At 46.5% G+C, this 16,147-nt stretch overlaps 2 protein-coding genes across 2 annotated transcripts in view; one reads left to right on the top strand and one right to left on the bottom strand.

Annotated features, from left to right (window-relative positions):
• Nucleotides 1-4,072, top strand: part of LOC108251786 (pulmonary surfactant-associated protein D) — a 7,513-nt gene extending 3,441 nt beyond the window's left edge. Inside the window, exons 3-8 of the mRNA XM_025003153.2 lie at nucleotides 432-614; nucleotides 1,137-1,475; nucleotides 1,518-1,756; nucleotides 1,839-1,976; nucleotides 2,377-2,488; nucleotides 3,914-4,072. Of these exons, the coding sequence (XP_024858921.1) occupies nucleotides 432-614; nucleotides 1,137-1,475; nucleotides 1,518-1,756; nucleotides 1,839-1,976; nucleotides 2,377-2,488; nucleotides 3,914-3,987 (1,085 nt within the window). The 3' untranslated portion in view covers nucleotides 3,988-4,072. The remainder of the gene's footprint in view (nucleotides 1-431; nucleotides 615-1,136; nucleotides 1,476-1,517; nucleotides 1,757-1,838; nucleotides 1,977-2,376; nucleotides 2,489-3,913) is intronic.
• Nucleotides 4,073-4,075: 3 nt separating this feature from the next.
• The window catches only part of nbeal1 (neurobeachin-like 1), a gene marked incomplete at its 5' end in the record, with an annotated part of 50,713 nt that continues 38,641 nt past the window's right edge, over nucleotides 4,076-16,147 (bottom strand). Inside the window, 12 exon segments of the mRNA XM_037973977.1 lie at nucleotides 4,076-7,427; nucleotides 7,901-8,036; nucleotides 9,853-10,001; nucleotides 10,086-10,247; nucleotides 11,373-11,489; nucleotides 11,602-11,696; nucleotides 11,780-11,952; nucleotides 12,857-12,966; nucleotides 13,085-13,174; nucleotides 13,272-13,388; nucleotides 13,481-13,578; nucleotides 15,130-15,247. Coding sequence (XP_037829905.1) covers nucleotides 7,326-7,427; nucleotides 7,901-8,036; nucleotides 9,853-10,001; nucleotides 10,086-10,247; nucleotides 11,373-11,489; nucleotides 11,602-11,696; nucleotides 11,780-11,952; nucleotides 12,857-12,966; nucleotides 13,085-13,174; nucleotides 13,272-13,388; nucleotides 13,481-13,578; nucleotides 15,130-15,247 — 1,467 coding nt within the window.

Here is a 16,147-nt window from a genome sequence, read left to right as displayed (position 1 = left end):
GTTATTTCTCGCGGGGGACAATTTTCGGTGAAATTTGGTGACTTTTGGAATATGTTTAGACCTCCAAATTAGCGTTTTAAGAACGCAAAGAATCGTAATAATAAGAAACATAGCAGATCCAATAGGCCTTCGCAGCGCTGTCGCTGCTCGGGCCTAATAATAATAAGAAACATAGCAGATCCAATAGGCCTTCGCAGCGCTGTCGCTGCTCGGGCCTAATAAACATGTTGGGGTCAATAAAAAACAGTTTTGTTCTTGTGATTTTGGTTTCATGTAATGTTTTGTCATAAAAAATTCTGATTTCTGAAAAGTATTTTTAATCTTTTTTTGTTCCTCCGATCTGCTCCATCTCTGTTTTTTAGATCAGATTTGTATCTTTGCTGTTTTTTAACATCTTCGGCGCTAAAAAAAGACCTGACTTCTTCCTTCAGGTCTCCGAGCTCTTCCGATCCATCGGCTCCCTGACGACTGTTTACGGGGCGTGGGACATTCGGACGCGGATGGGCCCGTTCCCAGTGCCTTCAGACAAGGTACCGAGCCCTCCAGGAAGCTCCTTGTGGACCTGAACACCGGCTTGGTGAAGGAACACGTCAGCGAGATGGGCCGCAGAGCGGGTGAGGAGAAAAACGCTGCTAAGCTAACGAGCTAACGCTCGAGATACGTTCATGGTTTTATGAGCCTCGAGTGTTTGATGTAACTCATCGATCGTAAAAGAAAACTAGACATACCATCCGAACCAAGAAGCTGAAGCCGGATCGGAACCAGCTGGCTCCAATACAAGTTTTAAGCCCCACCCCCTCCACGAAAATGAACGAGCGTTGTTCAAGTGTTCAGTTTTCTAACACATTTAGCTGTAATTACTCTTTTTTTCGGTTTAATGAAAGGTCATTGACCCCATGGTTGTATGTAGGAAAGTAGGCGGGGCTTAAAGCTCTACAGCTCTACTGAGCATAACCTGGTTCCAAAAATACAACGTGGCAGCACCCATAAAACAAGATCTTTGCCCGTAATTTTTGAACAATGCAAGGTGGCCGGACCAGATTTTTTTTTAATGCTGTTGTTCGTATTTAAATATGTATCGCTTGAATAAGTCTTTCTAATTAAAAATACTTCCATGTTTTTTTTTTTTTTTTTAGTTGCAAGCGACGTTCCAGCCCAGAGGAATGGTGAGGGTTGGGTTCGTATGGGAAAACCTCATCTCCCTGAAGGTTTCAGACAGGGAACAGAGCCCAAAATGGGGATTCCAACTGGTTTCAGACAGGGAACAGAGCCGAAAATGGGAATTCCAACTGGTTTCAGACAGGGAACAGAGCCCAAAATGGGGATCCCGGCTGGTTTCAGACAGGGAACAGAGCCCAAAATGGGGATTCCAACTGGTTTCAGACAGGGAACAGAGCCAAAAATGGGGATCCCAGCTGGTTTCAGACAGGGAACAGAGCCCAAAATGGGGATCCCGGCTGGTTTCAGACAGGGAACTGAGCCAGAACCAGTGGTCCCAGTTGGTTTTAGACAGGGAACTGAGCCAAAGATGGGGATTCCGGCTGGTTTCAGACAGGGAACAGAACCAAAGATGGGGATCCCGGCTGGTTTCAGACAGGGAACAGAACCAAAGATGGGGATCCCGGCAGGTTTTAGGCAAGGAACTGAACCTTCCACTGCCAGAGTCCAAACACAGACGGGGGCCTGTAAGGGCAAGATCATTGACGGCAGATGCTACCAGTTCAACCCCACGCCGCTGGCCTTCAAAGATGCCCAGGTTATACCACTGCCACAGCAAAACTACATATTTCTGCCTATATATATGCTTTGTTTTATTGTCTGTGGTTGTTACTTCACAGGCTTCATGCAGAAAAATCGCTCCCAAAGCTGAGCTCGCCTCTGTAACAAACAGCGACCTGCATTCCCGCCTGGTTTCTCTGGCGACCGATGGCGGCCGGAGTAAACCCGCGCTGACCTGGTTGGGAGCCACCGTCAAGGCAAGTGCTTTTCATATCCACCTACCCCCGGCCTCTAATCTGGAGATAAGTAACCGAAACTTGTGTGAAGTCTCAAAGCCTCTGAAAAAAGTACATCCAGGGGAAAGTGAAGCAATTATTTCAATTCAAGGGCTTTCTGTGACGCAAGCGGACCGGCCGTGTACCCGTGGAGCCGTAAGGAGGCCAAGGAGAGTCATCAGATATGTTATCACCGAGACAGATAATATTATCTTTACCTTGGGAAAGCATCGACCTTTAAACGTTTATATCAAAAATGATGAACAAGCAAACATCTGACAGCTTCACTGGGACACCAACATCGAGTCTCCACGTTGTTAGTTTACGGAATGACATGTTAAAACCAGGCTTGGCGCTTATGATTGTTCACATGCCGCTTCAGAACCAGCGGGCCTCGTGGGTCGACGGGTCGGAGTGGAGCTACGCCGCCTGGATGCCGGGTCACCCCAACGTTCACGCCGACAAACCCATCTGTGTTGAGATGTTCAAGATGGGTATGAAATACACTCACTGCATGTCTTTACGCACCTAAGCATACCGAGTGTGCCGCTTTGCAATTAGGTTATTATTATTATGTAGGGAGCTTTTTGAACGACCTGAGCTAACAAGCTAACGGCTAATCTGAATCCAAAGCAGTATGGAGTCGCGTTAAGTTGGCAGCAACCAAGAAAATGTCGCTGTTGTTCGTGTAACAAATGGTTATTAGCATGCGCTAATAGCAACAATAGCTAGCTGTAGCGCCACCTACCAATGGCTAGCTTGGATAAAAAGCATTTTCTGCCATCTTAGAGCAACTCCAAGCTCAAAAATCTTACTGTGGTTCGCATAAACGATGTTTTATAAACTTTTACAGTCAATTTTGAGTTGCTAACACTTGCGGCACTAGCAGCTAGCTGTATTTGGCGCTAGCTAGCAGCTCGACATTGTGCCATTACCTGCGTCATGACACATCGACGGCAGCGGAAAGGATTAAGAAAACGTGCTCGAACGCGACAAATCTACTTGTGACTAAATGGTTATTAGCATGCGCTAATAGCAACAATAGCTAGCTGTAGCACCACCTAGCTAATGGCTAGCTTGGTTAAAGAGCATTTTCTGCCATCTTAGAGCAACTCTAAGCTCAAACATCTCACCGTGGTTCGAGTAAACGATGTTTTATAAACTTTTACCGTCAATTTTGAGTTACACGGCCAAGCTGCTAACACTTGCAGCTAGCTGCATTTGGCGCTAGCTAGCAGCTCAACAATCTGTGCTGTTACCTGTGTCACGACACATCGACGGCAGCGTAAAGGTTTAAGAAAACGTGCTCGAACGCGACAAATCTACTTTTGACTCATTTGACTAAATGGTTATTAGCATGCGCTAAAAGCAACAATAGCTAGCTGTAGTGCCACATAGCCGATGGCTAGCTTGGCTAAAGAGCATTTTCTGCCATCTTTGAGCAACTCCAAGCTCAAAAATCTAATCGCAGTTCGTATAAACTTTGTTTTATAAACTTTTACAGTCAATTTTGAGTTACACGGCCGAGCCACTAACACTTGCGACACTAGCAGCTAGCTGTAATTGGCGCTAGCTAGCAGCTCGACATTCTGTGCCGTTACCTGCGTCATGACACATCGATGGCAGCGTAAAGGTTTATGAAAACGTGCTTTTATGAAAATCTACTTTTGACTCATTTGACTAAATGGTTAGCATGCGCTAATAGCGTCAATAGCTAGCTGTAGCGCCACCTAGCCGGTCAAACTCGGGTCGTTCAAGGAGCTACCTACAACAGGTAAGATATTAGCTGCTCATAACGCCCCCAGGGCTTCCCACTTTCATTGAAGTTCACGGACGGTTTATATGCTACAAAATAAACGCGCTTGAAGCGACTCAGCTCAACTAATCTCTGTCCCCGCTCACTTTTTTTTTTCTCCCAGGCGACAGCTGGTGGACGGCGGCCGACTGCGAGCTAAAGCGGGCGTCCGTCTGCTCGTTTCCCGCCACCGCGTGAAAGAGAAACAAGTCGAGACGAGACTGTCGTCCACGTCTCAGACGGTCCTTTGTCTCCTTAAATAAACCAAGGCATTTCACTCGTGTGCTTTTTGTTTTTTCTTTATTGATTATTAAAGCGAGTCGTGGCATTTAGACAAGACTTTAATGATCATTTCCCACATGTGTAATACAAAGCAGTTTGTACAGATTTCGAGAGCCGAGTTAAAACAATTTGTTAAAATTTAAGTACCTGGAAAGTGCAAAAAAAAGGACGAGAAAATAAAAATCATGCTGTACATCTTATATATATATATATATATATTCATAAATAATCACAGATATACACATCCATTTTGGTGACAGTCACAAAGGATGCAGCTAAGACACAAAATAGTAGTTTTGGATATATATATATATATATATATATATATATATATATATATATATATATATATATATTTCTTTTTAGTAGAAGTCCTACAATATTGGTTCCCGTTGACACTGTTGGTTGAAGACGTGGAATGCTGCTTTCAGGTGGTATTTGGGGGACGTTCGGCTTTGGTAATGACAAAAAAATAAAATAAAATCGAGCTTTATTTGGGATAAAGGCACTCCGTTTGTTGCAGTCATGGAACAAGTCGAACAGTGGTCGTGTGATCCGAGGACGAAACGCGGACAAATTAATCAACAAAGCACCTTTCACAGAAATCTTGCTGTGAAATTTAAATTAAATTTAAAAAAAACGTAGACGGAGGAGAAACTGGAGCGATCGCGTTCACGGAATCGAAAAATTCGGAAATAAAACATACAATTCCTCGCAGTTACGGTGCATTCATAGCTGCTTCAAAAAAAATCTCCTATGCAACTTAAACAAGGCGTGCAAACCTTGTAAAATCAAAAAAACGAGTCAGTCACGATGCGCGGAACAGAACGGGACGTCGTTAAATAGGAAGACTGGAAAACGGGAAAAAAAATAGAACAAAATCAGGCACACAAAGTATTGCTACTAACACTGACATCTCATAAAGCCCTTGAATAGTTCCTCCTTTTCGTTCGTTTCAAATGTGCCGCGCTGAAAGTCTTCAAGAGACGATATGTGATTTAAAATTAAAGACGAAAAAAAAAAGGAATAAATGCTACTCATAAATAAACACGGATTCAAGTAACTTAAAGACATTCAGTGGAGCACAGAGGTGCTTTTTCGTGGTTCGAGAATGTAGTGTCCTGCTGATAAGTTAGTGTCTTTTAAAGAAAACGAAACGCCGAACCGAACGAACTCAAAGAGACGATTAAAAAACAACAAAAACAACAACGAATCGAACGAACAGAGAAAGGCAGAGAGTTTGTTCTCGCGGTGAGAGGGACGAAAGGTCACAAGCAGTATCTTACCTGCTGTGGATAGCTCTTTGAGTTTAGTTCTGACCAGACTGACGAGCTAACGGCTAATCGGCGAGGCTAGCATTAAAGTTTATGGCCGCCATCTTAAAATAAATCATATGTTTGCCAAAAATGCCTCAGGAAGTGCCACAGCTAGCTGTTTTGTTCATATGAACCGTTCACATTCGGACTAGCCGTTAGCTCCGACTAGACTGACGAGCTAACGGCTAGTCAGCAAAGCTAGGACTAAAGTGGATCTCTGCCATCTTAAAATAATTTATATTTTTGCCAAAATTGCCCCAGGAAGTGCCACAGCTAGCCGTTTCGTTCACGTGAACCGTTCACATTCAGACTAGCCATTAGCTTCGACCTGACTGACGAGCTAACGGCTAGTCGGCGAGGCTAGCATTAAAGTGGTTGTCCGGCATCTAAAAAAATAGGATATTTTTGCCAAAAATGCCTCAGGAAGTGCCACAGCTAGCCGTTTCGTTCACGTGAACTGTTGACATTCGGACTAGCCGTTAGCTCGTCAGTCTGATCAGAGCTAACGGCTAGTTGGCGAGGCTAGCATTAAGGTTTATGGCTGCCGTCTTAAAATAAATCATATTTTTGCCAAAAATGCCCCAGAAAGTGCCACAGCTAGCTGTTTTGTTCACGTGAACCGCTCACATTCGGACTAGCCGTTAGCTCGTCAGTCTGGTCAGAACTAACGGCTAGTCGGCAAAGCTAGGACTAAAGTGGATCTCTGCCATCTTAAAATAATTTATATTTTTGCCAAAAATGCCTCAGGAAATGTCACAGCTAGCTGTTTCGTTCACATTCAGACTAGCCGTTAGCTCGTCAGTCTGGTCAGAGCTAACGGCTAGTTGGCGAGGCTAGCATTAAAGTGGATGTCCGGCATCTAAAAAAGAATAGGATATTTTTGCCAAAAATGCCCCAGGAAGTGCCACAGCTAGCTGTTTCAATCACGTGAACCGTTCACATTCGGACTAGCCGTTAGCTCCGACCAGATTGACGAGCTAACGGCTAGTCGGCGAGGCTAGCATTAAAGTGGATGGCTTCCATCTTAAAACAAACTACTTTACTCTGTTATTCCAGCAAAAAAAATAAATAAATTAAGATATTTTTGCCAAAAATGCCTCGGGACGTCACAGGAAGTGCCACGGCTAGCTGCTGCTGTGGCTTTTTTGTTGGCTAACAAATAACCGTAAAAGGTAATGTAAATAAAAGAGTTGCGAATAAAAGGTTTTTTGAACCCGCTGACGTTGATTTAAAGATCGCAGGAACCCATTCGGGTCTTCGCTACATTCGGACTAGCGGTTAGCTTTTCCAACGGGTCTGATGAGCTAACGGCTAGTCGACGAGGCTACGACCAAAGCAGATCGCCGCCATTTTAAAACAACTTGAACCCCAAACATTTCAAAGCCGTTTCCACGAACGCCGTTTTACGAACCCTTGCCTGCGTTGCGTGATTATTTTGACGGAAACGGCGCGATATGCCCGCAGGAAGCCCGCCAGGCTGCGCCGGAGGGGCTACGGCTAGCTGCTGCTGCCAACCGACCCCTGCGAATAACAACCGAACTCTAACTGTAATAAGAAACTGACAACTGGCTTGTTTTGTTTTTATTTTGGCGCTGCTCAGACTAGCCGTTAGCTCGTCAGTCTGGTCAGAATTAAACTAGAAGATCCATCTGCAACAGGTAAAATATTCATTGTTAAAAGCAGTTCTTTTAAAAAAAAAAGTGTTTTATTTTGGGCTGACTGTGCGGAACGATGGCGAAATGGAAATAAAGAAGAAGAGCGGCAGCGTTCCGGGTGTAGCCGAGGGGGCGGAGGTAGTTCGGAGGGGCGGAGCCACGGCGCCGGCGTCGTGCGGTCAGAAAACAGGTGGAGCTGGAGGAAGATAAAGGAACCGAAGCAAAAAGGCGACAGACGGGTGACGGGAGGAGGAGGAGGAGGAGGAAGAGGAAGGGGGAGGGGTCAGTTGTTGTCGTCGTGGGGGTTGTACTCCGCCTCCGTGGAGATCTGACTCAGCTTCTTGCCGGAGCCCCACAGCTTCCGCGTGATCTGGCTTGAGCGCATCTGGGAAACGGAGGAGGAGGAGGAAGAGGAGGGAGGAAGGGGAGAAAAAAAGAAAAAATGGAGGATATGAAGTGATGAATGGAGCAACTAACGTGATGCAATGACAACAAAAAGATGAAACACAAACATTAAACTCGACGATGGCACTCATTGTTTATGGCTTTAGTGTTAATTTGTTTGTTTGGTGCGTAAAGTTCAGGTCACAGTTTAGTTTCTGGCGGCAGCGGCTCGGTAACGTCTTTAAGTGACGCCCGTCCCTGAGGAGGCGAGGTGGGCGAACACGTGAAACATAAAAATAAAACAAACAGACGGGAGAAGGGGCGCTACGGTTTCTGCGGGCTGAACAGCAGCCGGTCCCGCTGGTGCAGCAGGCGCGTCGGCGAGCGGGCCCGCAGCGGGGCGAGCAGCGGCGACGCCAGGAGCGGCGAGCCCTCCAGGCTCTGGGCGATGTAGCTGCGCAGCGAGCTCTTTACCTCCGCCGGCCGGCCCACGCCCACGATGATCAGCTTGCCGTCCTCCAGGCCCACCAGGACGTGGCTCTGCTCCTTGGTGACGGCGACGCAGCGCACGGCGACCCGCATGGCCATGGGCTCGGCGCACAGGGACAGGCTGCGACACGGGGGAGACAAGCACGTGAGAAAACGGCGACACCCGGCGGCGTTCCGATCGGAAGGTGGACCGATTATCCTTTTCTGGGGCTGATACCGACGCCGATTTTTTACCCTTTGAGTTCAGTTTGGGGCAGTTTGCTCACTTTGTGAGAGAAAATGAACCTTAAATCCAGATAGAAATGTTTGATTTCCAAGCAAATCAAACCAAGCAACCCTATAAAAAGCTTTATAATGACGCCAAACATTATATGACGGGATTTCCCAGCAGAGAAAAATGGTCGATTTCCAAGCAACACTCAAATTGGTACTTGGCGTGCCGGCAAAATCAGTCGCAGCGAGGATTTTTTTTTTCCAGAAACTTCGAAATGAGACGCAGCTTGTTGGAATTTTGGCGATTTTTTGGCAACATTCAATCAATCAATTAATCGATCAACTTTATTTTTACAGCACATTTTTAAAAAACCACAGGGGTAACAGCTAGTTTTTATTTTTAGAGTTTGAAAACTCGATTTTTATTGGTCTGGACTAACGTCAACGGGAACTCGAGCCCTATCTTTAAACAACTTTATAATGACGCCAGGCATTATATGAAGGGATTTCCCAGCAGAGAAAAATGGTAGATTTCCAAGCAACGATCAAATTAGTACTTGGCGTGCCGGCGAAACGAGTCGTAACGAGGATTTTTTTTCAGAAACTCCGTCTCAAAAGCCTCGAAATGAGACGCAGCTTGTTGGAATTTTGGCGACTTTTTGGCAACAATCAATCAATCAATCAATCGATCAACTTAATTTCTACAACACATTTTAAAAAACCACAGGGGCAACATTTTTATTTTTAGGGTTTGAAAACTTGACTTTTATTGGTCTGGACTGACGTCATCGGGAACTCGAGCCCCATCTTTAAACAGCTTTATAATGACGCCAAGCATTATACGAAGGGATTTCCCAGCAGAGAAAAATGGTAGATTTCCAAGCAACGATCAAATTAGTACTTGGCGTGCTGGCGAAACGAGTCGGAGGGAGGATTTTTTTTCAAAAACTCCGTCTCAAAAGCCTCGAAATGAGACGCAGCTTGTTGGAAGCATTATACGACGGGATTTCCCAGCAGAGAAAAATGGTCGATTTTGAAGGAAATTAAACGGATTATTCCTGAAGACGAACCTGTTAGAAACCTTAAAGGTAGATTAGTTAAGATTATTTGCCGTTTTAGTTATTAGCGTCGTTGGGCGGCGTCTTTACAGAGCCATTTTTACGCCAAACTTCTCGGGAAACATTTCGCAGCACGGGTCGCCAGGTTTGGACATCTCCGGAGGGGTTTTGGCCCACTCCTCTTTAGGTTTCTTAGCTGTCGCTTGGCGAGTCGACGCTTCACCTCCTTCCACAGATTTACTGAAGGACTCAGGTCTTTTTTTTTGTTTTTTGGCACTCCGTTGTGTAATTGGCGGCTCGTTTTGGGTCGACCCATGAACACGAATCATCAGTGTTCGACAAAACTGTTCCAAACCATGATGCTTCCACCTCTACAGATCCTTATTCCGCATTTTTTTTCTTCCTCCAAACGCGGCGGGTCGATTAGCTCGGGTCATTTCTTTGGAAGTGGGAAAACTTACAAAACCAATGAGGGTCCAAATGATAATAATTTAAACACACGTTGGTGCTTGACAGGATCTCTGAATGCTGATCCTAGTTTTGCTCTAAAAGGGACATTTTAAAGAAAAAGGGCAAAAATCGGCGGACATAAATCAGCGGACATAAATCGGCCGCCCCGATCAATCGGTCCACCTCTGATCCAGTTTTCGGTTTTGGACCGCTCACCTGTAGAGGTCCCGGATGGACAGGTATCCCTGCTCGCTTCCAACGACCACGTACTCCCCCGAGACGCACATGTCGGTCACCTGCTCCTTCAGGGGCTCGCTGCACAGGTGCTTCCCGTTCACCGAGTAAAGATGGAGCGTGTTTTTATCCTGGAGGGGAGGAAACAAGCGAAAGGTTCAATAAAGTTCCCGAACGGCGGGGCGATTGAAAGCATTTTTTTTTTGAAAGCGTACCTTCAGCGTTGCTTTGCCCTCCAGGCAGGTGTGGACCAGCAGGTGACCCTCCCAGGACACGGCCAGGTGGAGGATGGACAGCGGCAGCGAGCTGTCGCACGGCGGCCGCAGGCAGCGCATGTACTGGCCCCGCCGGACGGCGTGGATGATCACCGTGCCGTCCTGCGACGAGGCGAGGGAAGCAAAGCGGTTTGGTGGCTCCGTTTTATCTTTATGTTTCTTCGTAAAACTTGGATTTAATAAATGACCCGACGGCTGTTTTAAAAATCAAGATTTAGAGCAGCGGTCCCCAACCTTTTCAGCTCCACGGAGAGGCCTTTAAAGGTGCGGCAGATAAATCCAACAAAATAAAACGATACAACCGGCATGAAAACGAGGGTATTTTTATAAAACCTAATGAAGATAAATCCAACGTGTCCTCGCAGCTTTGTTAGCTGCGTTATCAACATGAATAACAGCCTCTCCTCCCCCTGATGTTAGCTAGCTTAAAAGAAAGGTAAAAGTAGCAAAATGCTACCTTAAAGGTAAGGTAAAAGTAGCAAAGGGCTAGCTTAAAAGTAAGGTAAAAGTAGCAAAAGGATAGCTTAAAGGAAAGGTAAAAGTAGCAAAAGGCTAGCTTAAAAGTAAGGTAAAAGTAGCAAAGGGCTAGCTTAAAAGTAAGGTAAAAGTAGCAAAAGGATAGCTTAAAGGTAAGGTAAAAGTAGCAAAAGGCTAGCTTAAAAGTAAGGTAACAGTAGCAAAATGCTAGCTTAAAGGAAAGGTAAAAGTAACAAAGGGGTTGGATAAAAGTAAGGTAAAAGTGGCAAAAGGTTAGCTAGTTTTTTTAATAAAACCTAATAAAGGTAAATCCAACGTGTCCTCGCAGCTTTGTTAGCTGCGTTATCAACATGAATAACAGCCTCTCCTCCCCCCTGATGTTCTCTGGGTTTAAACACGCCCTTCAAAATAAGAGACACCACAAAGAATCCAACTCCCCATAACGCTGAATCAGTGGAGCCCTGAGCCTGTTTCTCAGTAACCAGACGGTTCCATTTAGGGCTTCCAAACGTTTGTTTTTCACTCGTTTTGCTGCTTGTGGGTTTGTTTTTACCGGGAACGGATCACGTGACCTCGATGAGCGTTCTGACACGCATCAGGGGCGGTCAGAGACGGATGGAGCGGAGAGAATCTGGTCAGTTTTTTTTACTATTTCTGTGCGGCCCGGTATCAAACGACCCCCGGACCGGGGATTGGGGACCACTGACTCAGATTTTCTATTTTTGTCCCGTTTGTCCCAAAAGTTCTTACCCGTGATCCAGAGACGGCCATGTCCAGCTCCGTGCTGATGGCGACGCTGACCACCTCGTCAGTGTGTCCGTACAACACCTGCGCAGGTTTGGGCGAGAGTCCCACGGGAGCGCCGCTCTGTTTTTGTTTTTTGTTTTTTTTGGAATGAAAGAAAAAACACAAAACGGGGGAACTAAAGCAGCCGCTTCGCGCGAATCGTAACACAAGAAGCTTCCCGGTTGCGCCCGACCTGCTGCAGGACCTGCCACACCATGCAAGTCGTGTCCCTCGAGCCCGAGATCAGGTGGATCCCGCAGTGGTCCGTCGCCAAACAGGTCACGATATCTGGCGGAGGGAGACGGCGATGACGACGACGACGAGACGTTACAAGCCGACCTCGCTCCGGCTCGAATCTAAAAAGAACTCACCCATGTGGCGGATGTGCTGCCCCACCGTCTTGCCCTTGACCAGCGAGGTGACCCGGAGGCTGTTGTCCCAGTGTCCGCCGCTGAAGAGCAGCTTGCCGTCGTGGGAGATGACGAACAGCGCCGCCGCCACGTCCACGCCGGGGGCGAACGGTCCCGACAGGAGGCGGTGGGTCCTGGAAGGGAGAGGCGGAGGGGGACACTTTCAACGCTTGGAACGCCGGAATGGAGACACGGATAACCGCTTGTTTGTAGCCCTTCGGTTGAGGAAAGACACCCGAGAACCAAACGTCGGCCTTCTGAGCCCCGGTACGCGCTATGTTGCCAAAAGTATTCGCTCCCATTCCGAATCCACAGGGTTTAATCTGATGTCGGTCCACCCTTTGCAGCTATAACACCTTCAGGTCCTCTGGGAAGTCTTTCCACAAGTTTAGGAGTATTTCTGGGAATTTTGGACTGTTTTTCCAGGAGCTCATCTGTGAGGTCAGACACTGACGTTGGTCTCTCAGTCTCTGCTCTGATTCATCCCAGAGGTGTTCTGTCAGGTCAAGTTCTTCCATCATCCATGTCTGTGTGGACCTTGCTTTGTGCACCGGAGGTCATGTTGGAACAGGCAGACGCCGTCTTCAAACTGTTCCCTCAAAGATGAGAGCAGGAAATTGTCCAAAATGTCTCAGTACACTAAAGCCTTAAGAGTTCCTTTTCTCTGGAACTAAGCAGCCAATACCATGATCCTCCCTCCACCGAACTTTACACTCTGACAAGAACTCGTCCGTCTGGAGGACACGTCTCCGCCGCTCTAGAGTCCAGTGGCGGCACTTTGCACCTGGTGATGGAAGGCTCAGATGCAGCTGTTGCCATGGAAACCCACCTCTCTGAGCGGATCTGAAGGCCACATGAAGCTTGGACGTCTGTAGCCGTTGACGCAATTCGACGATTTCAATGGGTGAGTGAATACTTTTGGCAATATAGTGTATTGGACTTCCATGGAAGGGAGCTAAAACATGCAGTCTTTTTCGTCATTTACCAAAAGGTTACAAACAAACGGTTGTAAATGTGCGGCGGCGGCATTGCGCTTACTTGGTGTTGGACACCGTGGGGTCCTTGATGAAGGTGAAGTAGTTGGAGATGTTCTTGTTGTAAGGCAGCCACCCGTGGGTCCCCACCAGGCAGTTCTGACTCAAGGTCACCTGAAGGCATCACAGCTCGACGTGATCATGGAGTTCATCGTTATTTTTACTTTTTATACCTCAGAACGTACGCCTTCCGTCCAGCTACGGCAAAGAATTCGAATAGGAGGAGTCTCACCATCGTGTCGGGACTCCCCTGGGTGATGAAGGAGCGGGACTGGTTCTTCGGCACGACCGCTTTGACCAGCGGCACGTTGTCGCTGATGCCCTGAAACGGGAGGAGCGAGGACCGTCAGTCAACTGCCCGGGCGGTGACCGGTTCAAGCGTCGCAGATCGAACGGGCAAAAAGAAAGCGAAAGAAAACCTCGACGAAGAAGGACTTGAGGTCGCAGAGGTGTTCGAACATGTTGAGGGGGCACGAGTCCTGCTGGGCCTTCCTCTTCTCCACGTCCTCCTGGGACAGGCGCGCCGGATGGGGCTCCTGAGCAAGGACAGGGGACACGGGGGACACGCGGTAGGTCACGTTCCGATCGATTTGACTCGTTACGTTGGTATCAGATTCGGGGTTCGCACCTTGAGCAGCTGGCAGGGCGTCTGACCGAAGTTGCTGATCATTCCTTCCACGGCTTTCCGCTCCTTTTCGTCGGTGATGGCGTCCAGGTCCACCGCCCCTGCAATGACACGTCGATTTCAACCAATCCCGGGTTTCGGTTGGACTTCGACGGGGCGTCTCAAATACGTCATTTTTTTAAATACGGGTTTTTTTTTCCACCCGGACCCCCAAAAACCGCCGCCTTTCTCTACCTCTTTACACGGTAACACCTACTGCAACACACAACATGTCATGGAGAAGATCCGCTTAAACATTAAGATAACGGATAATTAAAGCATTAAAAAAAATGTTAAAAATCGCAGAAAAGTTTAAGTTGTGTCTTATTTTCTCTTATTTTGGCGTCCGGCTCGTCCGGCTGCACTTCCTGCTCATCCAACTGGTTTTAGTTCCTCATTAGTGACGCCTACAGGTCAGGAGGAGAACTGCGGCAGCACCCGGGGGAAACGGCAACAAACGCTTATAGTGTGCTTCGATCTCGTCGCGTGTTGACTGAACGTAGGCGAATATTCTTAAAAAAAAAAAAACGGGTTAACTCTTCAGAGTCGACGGACGCGCCAGCGCGTCCAAGTCACATGACCGATTTAAAACGCTCTAGTGGGAAAGATCCGCCCTCTCTCTGCTAATACTAATGCTATCTCTGCTAATACTAATGCTAGCTCTGCTAATGCTGACTCTGCTAATACTAATGCTAAATCTGCTAATGCTAACTCTGCTAATACTAATGCTAGCTCTGCTAATGCTAACTCTGCTAATGCTAACTCTGCTAATACTAATGCTAACTCTGCTAATGCTAACTCTGCTAATGCTAACTCTGCTAATACTAATGCTAACTCTGCTAATACTAATGCTAGCTCTGCTAATGCTAATGCTGCTAATGCTAACTCTGCTAATACTAATGCTAACTCTGCTAACGCTAACTCTGCTAATGCTAACTCTGCTAATGCTAACTCTGCTAATACTAATGCTAACTCTGCTAATACTAATGCTAGCTCTGCTAATGCTAATGCTGCTAATGCTAACTCTGCTAATAACAATGCTAACTCTGCTAATGCTAATGCTAACTCTGCTATTAGACTGTTTTCTCATCTGACGCCAACACAACAAACCTCTTCTATCACTTAAAGAAGAACCACGAAAAAGAATATTTAACAATCCAAAAAGTACAAACAAACAAGTTGTAAAAGAGGCGGGGAAAGTTGCGAAAAGTGAAACTATAGCCGGCCGAAGATAATGGAGTCTGTTGTCATTGGATACATATATTGCTGCACTGAAATGCAAAAGTTCCTTTAAATGTCTCTTCAAAATAAAGCTTGAAAAGAGTAAAAAATGAGATTATTTTCTCATATTTTTCAGAGAATAACTGACAACGTACGTAATTGGGGTAAATCGTGGTATAGAATTTTTTCCATATCGCCCAGAACTACCATATACTAATGTGCCGCAAACAGGAAGTTAATATCACCAACCGTTCCCATTTTATTCAGGTGTATCCATAGAAACGGCCCATGCGCCGGTCATACCTTTGGGCGTGGGCCGGCCATAAGCAGGCGCCACCTACCACCAGGCTCCGCCTCTTTCCCGGGGGCAGACCCTGAGCGTGATACCTTACCCTCATACGTGCAGTAGTAGAAGACGTTGAGCGCCTCCACCGCTGCGGGGCCCTTCTGCTTGTAGCCGAAGATCAGGTCGATCCACTCGTGGAGGTGCGCCGAGACGTACTCCGACTCCTGCCGGAGGAAAACAGCGTTACGCGACGGAACGGGCAAAAACAAACTCGGGTTGTGTTGACTTCAATCCGTGTACGGTTTGTTCTTTGGGTTTTTCCTTTTAAAATAAAATTGCAAAAACAAAAAAAGCATGTTTTTTTGTTTTTTCCGTTTTTAAAAGGAAATTAGAAAAACAGCAATTGCAAAAATAAAAAAAGGGGTACGTTTTGCGTTTTTATTTTTAACTGCAATGGTTAAACCAAAGACAAGCTTTTATTTTGTTGTTAATTCAACGGGACCTTATGGCGGAACCAGAAATGAAGACCTGAACTCCCGGCAGGTAACCTTGTCAGTCACCAGCAGGTGGCGGTAATGTACGCCTTCAGTTTCTTTAAAATCCACAAGAAGAAGAAGAACTTTTTCAGTTAGCGCTTCAGAATCTACCAGTTTAAAAATCCGTTTGTCTTATTTAGAGGGAATCAACACATTTCACTGAGAGCTGATGATCTTACCTTCAACAAGATTTCTGTCATATTCCAAGGAAGTCGTTAAATCAGGACATTACCGCCACCTGCTGGTGACTGAAAGTGTACGAACTGCTGATTCGTTCGGCGTACAAACTGCTGATTCCTTCAGTGTACGAACTGCTGATTCCTTCAGTGTACGAACTGCTGATTCGTTCAGTGCAGAACTGCTGATTCGTTCAGTGCAGAACTGCTGATTCGTTCAGTGTACAAACTGCTGATTCGTTCAATGCAGAACTGCTGATTCGTTCAGCGTGTGAATTGCTGATTCGTTCAGCGTGCGAACTGCTGATTCATTCGGCGTGTGAATTGCTGATTTGTTCAGTGTACGAACTGCTGATTCGTTCAGTGTACGAACTGCTGATTCGTTCGGCGTACGAACTGCTGATTCGTTCGG

The sequence above is a fragment of the Kryptolebias marmoratus genome, linkage group LG23 (assembly GCF_001649575.2).
Source record: "Kryptolebias marmoratus isolate JLee-2015 linkage group LG23, ASM164957v2, whole genome shotgun sequence".
Classification (NCBI taxonomy): Eukaryota; Metazoa; Chordata; class Actinopteri; order Cyprinodontiformes; family Rivulidae; genus Kryptolebias; species Kryptolebias marmoratus.
The sequence above is the reverse complement of the archived record's forward strand: the minus strand, read 5'-3'. Positions and strand labels throughout refer to the sequence as shown.